The sequence below is a fragment of the Vicia villosa genome, linkage group LG6 (assembly GCF_029867415.1).
Source record: "Vicia villosa cultivar HV-30 ecotype Madison, WI linkage group LG6, Vvil1.0, whole genome shotgun sequence".
NCBI lineage: Eukaryota > Viridiplantae > Streptophyta > Magnoliopsida > Fabales > Fabaceae > Vicia > Vicia villosa.
The window spans coordinates 95,199,330-95,209,353 of record NC_081185.1 but is presented as its reverse complement, the minus strand read 5'-3'; the positions used below and the strand labels follow the sequence as shown (position 1 = coordinate 95,209,353).

The following is a 10,024-nucleotide window of genomic DNA, read 5'->3' as shown; positions in this document are numbered from 1 at the left end:
CCATTCTTCAACCTGCATAAGGTAAGACATTTTTGACAAAACACAAACACAACCAAGACTAACAACACAGAAATCCACATCATACTTCGTTTCTAAGGAAAATATTTTATGCATATTTTCATAATGAGATTCTATGCTAAATTCAAATAGTTGTCAAAATCGACTAGTCCATATGGGCTGGTCTGTCAGATTCGAAAAATTATAGGACTTGAGTCTTAAAATTAGAGCCCATATTTTTTAGGACCTTTTTAGCTCAGTTCTGAAAAGTCCGCTACACATTAGGGCTAGCTCATATGGATCGTGGATAACCCATTAAGCCCGTATAATTATAAATTTTAAAAAAATATTTAATATTTATATTATCTTACTCCAAAATAGCATATTGATTTTTTCCGCTTCACTAAATTTTATCTCTATTTTATTCAATATTTCTCTTTGAAATATTATACACTAATATAATCAACATTTTTTCATCATATTATATTAATTTTTTTCTTATAATAAATATTCAAGTATTATTTTATACAATTTAGACATATATTGAATTTAGAAACACATTATAGTATTTATAAGAGATAATATAGTACTTAAAAATGTATTATGTTTAAAATAACATAATTTTTAATTTTATTAATAATAAATATTTTGGAGTTTTTATTTTAATTTTTTAAATAAAAAAATACATTTAGAGTTGAGTAGTCTGAAGTCCATCTAAGGCCGGGCTCAAGTAGTAAATCATGAGCTCATATTACACAGAGTCTTTTTATCCAACTTTAAAAAACCCACGGCCCGTCAGAGCCGGTCCGTGTAGGACCGGGTAGTTCATATTTCACGTTGAGATATAAATAACTTGAGAGAGACATTTCATATTTACTTAAAAAAATTTAATATTAAATATACGGATCACTTCTCTAATAAAGTGTTCAACTCCAACTCTTTTAAATAATATAAAATTTATAATTCAGACTTATATCGCAACAATTAAAAGGGCATCCAAGTGAGAATGTTAGATCAAAGTAAATATTTATTCAAGTCTCATATGGAGGAAGAAAAAAAGTGAAGTGTTTAAGTAATTATTGGTCATAAGAAAGTTTATAATTTTTCGTGTCAAATTTGAAGTCGAAAAAATTTGCAAATCTTTTATAAAAAATTAGAATTAAAATATTTACAATTTTTTCATAAAAAATTGCAATTGTATAAGAGAATTTATATTAAAAAAAAAATCATTATTGTAAAAGTTTTTTTTTTTTATTCAAAGACAAATTCCATTAATGATAAAGGAAGTCTGAAACGATATTACAAGGTGCAGAAGGGGAAGGGAAACCAATCCAGGATCTAGCACCTACATTGTGACCCAAACCAACAAGTTGGTGGGCTTCCTGATTGCCTTCCCTGCTAACAAATATAACTATGCCTTCACTAAAGGACTTTAACAAAACCTGGCAGTCTATTACATAAGGTTCTAAAACAGCAAAAACAGAAACTTGATTGATACAGTCCACAACCATTAGGGCATCAGAAAAAATTGTAAGTTTCTGGATGTGAAGGTCTCTCGCAATGCTTAGCGCCCATCTATGGCGAAAGCTTCAGCAACCGTCGGGTCAGCTTCCATGAGAATTCTGTTAGTTGCAGAATAGAAAATATCACCCGCATTGCCTTTCATGACACAACCCATAGCAATAGAACCGTCACGAAAAACACCTGCATCAACGAAAATCCGAACCATCTCATTGCCAGCACCATCCTCCTCGGCCCAAGCATGTTGTCTTCTGTTGGACTTTTTGATCGGAGCAGATTTGTTGAAATCTAGAACCCAATCTTTCGCTTCTTCTGCCACTAATTGCGGAGAGAACCTGCTATTATTAAAAACAACCAAATTTCTATGATGCCAGATTTTCCAGAGAATAACACAGAAAAATTGGGAGCCAAGGACATCCCCATCACACAGGACTTTCTCCATCCAGTAATCAACACAAGAATTAACGTCAATCCTTAGACCCAAAGGGGACACAAACCAGACCTGCCTACTGAAATGGCACTGGAAAAAGAGGTGGTCCATATTTTCTTCGCTTTCGTGACAGAGAGGGCATTCCGTGGTGGTTTTGACGCCTTTCTTAACAAGGTTGCCACGAGTAGGAAGAATATTCTTAGCAAGACGCCAAAGGAAATTCCGGACTCTGGTGTGAATAGGTGCACTCCAAATTTGCTTCCACATTCTGCCTTGGAAGTGTCTAGAGGGTCCAGGTGCTTTGGCATCTCGTTTGGCTCGCAAAATGTGATACGCGGATCTCACTGAATATTCCCCGTCTTTCTCAGCATGTCAAATGATAGTGTCGTCTAAATTGCCCCAGGATAGGGGTATACTGCAAATCTGCGAGCAAGTCATAGGCCCAAACCAATTGGAGATTAAATCACGCTTCCAACAGCATAAGTCACAGTCAATTAGATCACTAACTGTGGCCCCTTGCTCCAATTCCCCGCTTGTCCCGTGTACCTTAAAACCTGGCGCTGCCGGCACCCAACGGTCCTTTAAGATGTCAACGCTTCTCCCATTTCCAATCCTCCATCTACTCCCCTGCTCCACCACATCTCTAGCTCCAAGAATACTTCTCCACGCGAAACTGGGACTGTAACCCACTTGAGCTTCGGTAATAGATGTTCTTGGGTAATACCGACTCTTAAACACACGCTCAAGCAATGAGGAGCTAGCAGTCAAGAGCCTCCAATAATGCTTACCCAGAAGGCTGACATTAAAATCACTAATGATCCTGAATCCCATTCCTCCAGAACTTTTAGCTTTTGCCATCTTGGACCAGCTCAACCAGTGGATTCTCCTATCCTCTTTTGAGGAGCCCCACCAGAATCTGGCGAGAAGCGCCTCAATCTCTTTACAACACTCTTCGGGCAACCTAAAACACCCCATAACGTATGTTGGGATTGCCTGGGCCACTGATTTGATCAACACCTCCTTTCCGGCCCTCGAAAGAAACCTTTCCTTCCACCCTTTAACCTTTTTCCACACCCTGTCCACAACTTGTGAAAAGACAACCTTTTTTGATCTTCCAAACATAGCTGGCAGCCCTAGATATTTCGTGTGAGCTTCAACCGTCGTTACACCCATCCTATTCCGGATCATAATTTTATCACTTTCAGACACATTTCGACTAAACGAAGCTTCAGATTTATCTAGATTAACCATCTGTCCCGACGAGTCTTGATATTTCCTCAGCACTGCCTTCACACGATCCGCTTCTGCACCCGATGCCCTTGTAAATAGGAGACTATCGTCCGCAAAAAGGAGATGTGTAATTGCCGGAGCCGATCTCGCCACTTTGATTCCATGAAGATTCCTTGAAATTGCCTCCTTCCTAAGCATACCTGACAAGACATCTGCACATAAAACAAAAAGGTAAGGGGATAGAGCAATTTTGTTGAGATGTTGTATAGTAAATATGAAATGTCGAATCAAAATAAATTTGCTAGTTGTATTTTTGTTTATTTTACTTCTTTTTGTGGGTGTGTTTTTAAGAGCGTAAGAATTTGATTTTAATTATGATTAAGTCATTTTAATGTTAAAAACTTGTACTAGTAGTAGCAAACATGGGCGGATCTAAAGCTCACCGAGTCTGAGAACGTGTTTGGGCTCAACCTCTCCTTTTGATGTATATTCTCCATCTAATATTCGATTTTTAGATAACGCTAGAGGCAAAATTAATAATTTTTAGACAAAATTAAAAACAAAGTTAGTAAAAATAGGGTGTGAAAATTTTGGACAAAATCAAAGACAAATTTTTTAGACAAAATCAATGGCAAAATTAGTAGAAACAGAGTGTAAAATTAGTAAAATCATAATGTAAATTTTTTGTCTAGACTCTCTAAAATTTCTGACTGCGCAACTGGTAGCTACCTAATGTGCATTTTTAATAATATATAAAAGAGTGAAGATTTATTTTGGTCCCTCATAAAAATTCTTAAAAATTTAATATTTTTTAAATAGTAAATTTATTTTTATTTTTAATTTCATTTTTAAATAATTATAAATTAATAATATCAAAAAAGTCAAAATTATTTCTTATAAGAAATTGAACTCAAGGTCTTTAAAAGATATCTATGCGTCTTTATTAATAGGACAATGTACATTCATGACAAATAATTCTTATGATTTCTACTAATATTTACAAAATTTGTATATAAATTTTTACCTATGAGGGTCTTTAACCCAAATCCTTTTCGAATTAAATGAAATTCATTTTACAACTAAAAAAATCAATTTCTACTGTTAATAAAATGACTATCATTTATAATTAGAAAAATCAATTTCTATTAATAGTAAAGTGACTATTATATACAACAAGATAAATCAATTTTTATTGTTAATAAAGTGACTATCATTTTCAATTACACAAATCAATTTTTATTGTTAATAACGTGACTATTATTTACAAATAGACAAGTCAATTTCTATGGTAGTAAATTGACTATCGTCTAATTCTGTAATCTAATCTAAAGAGACTTGGATTCGAGATCCAATTAATATAAATTTTGTGTTTTTTATTTTAAATTCAGAATTATTTAAAATTATTAAAAATCATAATAATTACTTCTCATGAATGTACAATAATTTAATAGTAAAGATGTAAGATTTGCTTTAAAAGGATCAGAGTTCTAGTTTGAATTGTGTAATTTGTTTGAAGGAAGAAAATGAATCTCAATTCTATATAAAATTTTAATTAATATAGTTGTAGAAAATTGAGAAAAAAATTACAGAGCCTGTGGCATAGACCTTACTAGTACTAGCTTCGCCCTTTACGGCCTTGGATTCTCTAGCTTGACCTATGTATGAATTTGATCTCTCATTGTTTGAAGCTAATACTACTATTTTAATATCTTCCTCTATTTTTCTTTTTAAAATGTGGTTATTTAATCCTTAAAAGTCTAATTTTTCCTTAAACTATTTAAATACTAATAAATAATTTTTTTAAATACTATTAAAATAAAATAAAATATTCTTCACTGTATTATTCAAAACCTAAGACGCTCGCATTCTTTAATTTAACTTTCAAAAAACTATTTTAAGGTATGCATAGAGGTGGGGGCCTATGAGATGTACCTGTGTGTTGGTATACAAAGCAGAAGCAAGTGGGAAAGAGAGACTTGTATGGAAGAAAAAGAAAGCAGAAAAACAAAAAGGAACTCGAAACAGGAAAAAGAAAAAGAGAAAAAAGAAAGTGAAAGATTGGAAAAAAAAATATAGAAAAAGGAAAAGAAGGTAGTGAGAGAGTGAGAGTGTGTGAGAAAGAAAGAAAGAAAAAGAAAGAAAGTGAAATGTGAGAAAGGAAAAATGCATTGCAGAATTCTCTTTCTCTTTCTTCAAATGTAAATTGTGATGGCTTAGTTTACTTTTGCTTTTTCTAGTGACAGGAATCTTTTAAAATTGGAGGCATCTCCATGTAATCAAAAGAAAAGCAAGTAAAATTAAGGTGGAAATAATTACTAATCATGGATTTTTATATTTTCTTAAAGAATTAAAGCTTAAATTATAGGTGAATAAATTATGTATGAAAGTGATGAATGTAGTTGTATTCATGCAAAGTTATGTAGGTGGAGGGAGCTATACAAATTTATAAACTAAAGTTTTAATGAATGGTATAGTTGGAAAAAAATATTACGCGAAAATTATTTATATATATATATATATATATATATATATATATATATATATATATATATATATATATATATATATATATTATTTTTAGCTTACATATTTTATCATATCAATTATAACAGGTGCATTTGATTTACATAGGGAGAGAAGAATAATCAATCAATGGATATGGATGGATCTATTTAGGAAGTAGTTCCCTCTTTTGAAGAGGAGAACATAAACACTCTATAGATCCATCATGTCAATGAGGAAGAGTTCGTTCATGAAAAAGGCAAGTTTACCTTTTCCAATTCTTAGGCCGTTCTCTTTTTGTTGTAATTTCACCCCTAAAAAATTCTTCTATATTTTCATAATTTGCTTGTATTATTATCTTTCAGGGACATTTTGGGATTTTAAAGTAAAAGTATTTAGATCTTCGGATGGTATGTTTATCAAGTATTTGTGTGATTGCTCTTTTTTTATTCGTAGGTCCCTTAAATTGTCGAGGACATCCGAAAGGGCATGGCCCTGAGGGAGGATGACAATTTTCATCCTACTAAGATTTCCCATTAGGGCGGTCTCGACTCTTCGTAAAAAAACCCAACAAAATAGTCTATTGAGGCAGAAATAATTCTGCATCAAGAATTGAGTGAAATAGTCGATAAGACGACAATTATTCCACATTGAGAATCAAGCAAAGTAGTCTAATAAAGAGGCAATGATTTCTCATTCGGAATCAAGCGAGATAGCCCAATAAGGTGGCAATGATGCCTCATTGGGAATAAAGTGAAATAGTCTAATAAGGCAACAACGAGTCCACGTTAGGAATCAAGCAAAGTAGCTTAATAAGGCGACAATAATTTCTTATTTGGAATCGGCGAGATAGCATAATAAGGCAGCAATGACCCCTCATTCAGAATCAAGCAAAATAGCCTAATAAGGCATCAATCCTTCATTGGAATCAAGAAAAAGAGTCTACTGAGGCAGAAATGATCCTTTATTTGAAATTAGGTGAAATAACCTACTCATGGGACAATAATCACTCACTAGGAATCAAGCAAAATAGCCTATTGTAATATCGCATATCATGCCTAAAAATAGCATTAATCTAAGATAATATGAGTATAGTTTTAATACTTAGAATTTTACAAGACTAATGGTATTACAGGCACATTTGGAAATTGAGTAAAACTTGGGGGCGATTATGTCATTTTCCTAAGAGGTATATCCTAGACTTGAGAAGTTCCTCTTGTTTTCATCTTACATTTTAGAGTTTAAAGAGAGTTAAGAGTGAAAGGGTGGAGATCGTGTGTATGTGTGTGTGAGAGAGAGAGAGTGAGAGAGAGAGAGAGAGAGAGAGAGAGAGAGAGAGAGAGAGAGAGAGAGGAAGAAGAGGAAGGAAAATCTCAAGCTCATACTCTCCTTGCATGTAAAAGTGAATAACATTCCTTGCATGTAGAAACAAGAGTATAATATCATCTAGCTTAGGAAGGGGAGCAAGGACTCATCATGATCATTATCAAACCTCTCTTATCTTCATCAAATTCATAATCTCACTTTGAGGTGATGTTCTAGTAGGTTTGATCTTGGGTAGTGATTTAGGATGAATTTTGTAACACCCAAAACCCCGCAGAAGAATTTTTGTATAATTTAGTTACAAATACAACCACAAAGGGTGTCACATACGTCATAATAACACATTTTTCCCATAACACGAGTTTCAACATAATAATTCATAACATGTCATTGCATGCCTACGTCTAATTTAAAGTATCATTGCAGCAGAATTATCAACGACAATTAGATACAATCTCAACTTTCAACTTTAACAATCAAGATGAGAGAGTTGTAAAAGGTCAACTCAACAACCAAATTCTCAACAAAGGAAAATAGTCTTACGACTTTAACATAACAAACATAAGGAATAAAAACAATCGTTATCGGCCCAATGTTACATAATCAGAGCAAGACGCTACTACATAAAGCGATAAAACTATGGAAAATACTCCAAGGCTATCTTCCACTTACTTCAACAAGCTACTCCTGAGTATCTATACAATGCCCATGTAAAAGAAATATTCAAACAGAAGGGGTGAAAATATAATGCAATAATTAGCGCTAAGAACAATTGGAAGGTAGATTAATTAACAACATCACATAACAACCACGACAACATAAATATATCAAGCATTCTCATCCACACACCATAACACAATAAATTATCAAGATGCAACACAAATTCAAATGAACTCAACAACTTACTCAACATTCATGTGCTACCAAATTATGAACACTCGGGTTCATTTCCCTCCATGATCCCCACCATAGGAATAAATTCCCTCTTGGAACCGGAGTACACGAAAATCGCTACCATCATCACATGTAACACTTCACTAATCCCCTATAACAAGAATTAGCTACTCGCACCCGAACCATCACCATAGGATCGAGGCTCAACATAAGGAACCGAAGTTCAAACAACATGAATGCATGGACTCTCAATCATGCAACAATAATACATACACTTGGCCCCTCTTCTGACTGGGCATGCCACTAACAACATAATCATCAAAATCATATCATGAATATATCAGCACATGTATCATCATTAACAACATTATCACGATAGTAACAACATAATTACATCATTATCATGCAACATTAGTACATAACACAATGATTCATTAATACAACAAATAAATCCAATTATCATTAACATATTCAGTCTATGGGTATACTACCATTAGGTAGGAAATCGCATTAGCTTTCCAACGCTTCAAATGGAATTTTGTTTGGACTTACAGTTCAAAAGTTATGACCAAAATACTTAGCAAAACAATAGATTGATGTTGCAAAACAATCAATTGTTTTGCGCCACTGTTACTAATTTTTTTTTCGAAAATCAAAGAGGACCAATCGATTGGTCATGCTGTGACAACCGGTTGTCCTGCTTTTCTGTTCACTATCCCACTTCATTAGAAGAAAATCCAATCGATTGAGCCCTATATGCCAATCGATTGGTTCTGCTATTTTTTCCAAAAATTTCACTTTTGTTGTTACGTATCAGTATTGTGCAAATTCTAATTAGCTTATTTCAGGTTTCTAACACAATAATCAATTACTATCCTAATTTCATCATATATTCATTAATTAACAGTGATTGAACAATTTTACCAATTAAAGCAAGAACCTACACATATTGTATTTATCCCTAAACTTGAAAACTCATCAATGTGGAATATACATGAACACTATAAAATGAAATTTCATTCATCAAACATCAACAATCATCATCAATCCAAAAGAAACTTAAATCTTATTCTACCCATCAACCCATACCCCTATTATTGAACAATATTTCCACTCTTACCTGATTGTTCCAGCAAAGATGAATGAGCCATTGATGTCTCCTAAGTCATTCTTCTCCTTCCTCTTGCCCTAACCTTTCTTTCTTCTCTTCCAACTTTTCACGTATTGACAGAAAAAATCTCTTATAATCCCTAACTCTCCTATTTATAATGACCAACTCTTTAATTGGACTTTTTTCACTCTACCCTCACTTACTCCTCTAACTCTCTATTAAGTCCTCATTATTCTCCCAAATGTCAACTTTACCCCTTATTTCTCTATTCTCATATTTTAATTAAATAAGTCACAAAAATCATTTTTATTTTAGTTATTAAATAATTCTAATAATTTTAAATTACTCTACTAATCTCTAATTACTCTTTACACCCCTCTACCTTATGGTCACACACCCCAACCACCAAAAATGATTTAATTATTAATATTTATCAATCAAATAAATCACATAAAACTCATAAAAATTCTAAATAAATAAAATAACCTAAATTGGGGTGTTACATATTTCATTAGGGATTTTAGCGCGAATTTTTGTGTGATGTTTGAAATTATGTGTTTTGATTGTTAATACTTTGTCTTAACTTGTTGAATAGTTGTTATTCTTGAGTTTTTATGTGTTTTTTTTACCAAAATAAAACTAACTTCTTTCATTCAACAAAATAGATTCAATACAAAGAGGTATGAAATTAACGTAACTACGTCGAGCCCAAGAATTGGCCGCCTCAGTTAAACAATGAGCAGCCATATTCGGTTGACGCCTAACAAACTCTACCTCAAAGTTTGGAAAATCAAGTAACAAAAGTTTAATAGAGCGAATAATAGATGAAAACTCGGAACCTCCAATAACACTGGACCAGAGAGCTTGCACCACCTTATGCGAATCACTCTAAAAAACTACATGATCAAAATGATTTGCTGAAGCTCCTTGGATAGCTTCTTTTAAGGCCAGCGCCTCCGCTTCAAGAACAGATACATTACCAACATCCCAAGCAACCCCCGCCTGAATAAAATTCC

At 33.2% G+C, this 10,024-nt stretch overlaps 1 protein-coding gene across 1 annotated transcript; it reads right to left on the bottom strand.

The window, feature by feature from the left end:
* Nucleotides 1–1,561: 1,561 nt before the first annotated feature.
* Nucleotides 1,562–2,215, bottom strand: LOC131614170 (uncharacterized). Its single transcript, XM_058885794.1, has one exon. The coding sequence runs from the start codon at nucleotides 2,213–2,215 to the stop codon at nucleotides 1,562–1,564; it is 654 nt and encodes a 217-aa protein (XP_058741777.1).
* Nucleotides 2,216–10,024: the final 7,809 nt, after the last annotated feature.

Coding starts and splice junctions, on each gene's coding strand:
- LOC131614170 (XM_058885794.1), bottom strand. CDS start 2,215: ATGTGGAAGCAAATTTGGAGTGCACCTATTCACACCAGAGTCCGGAAT.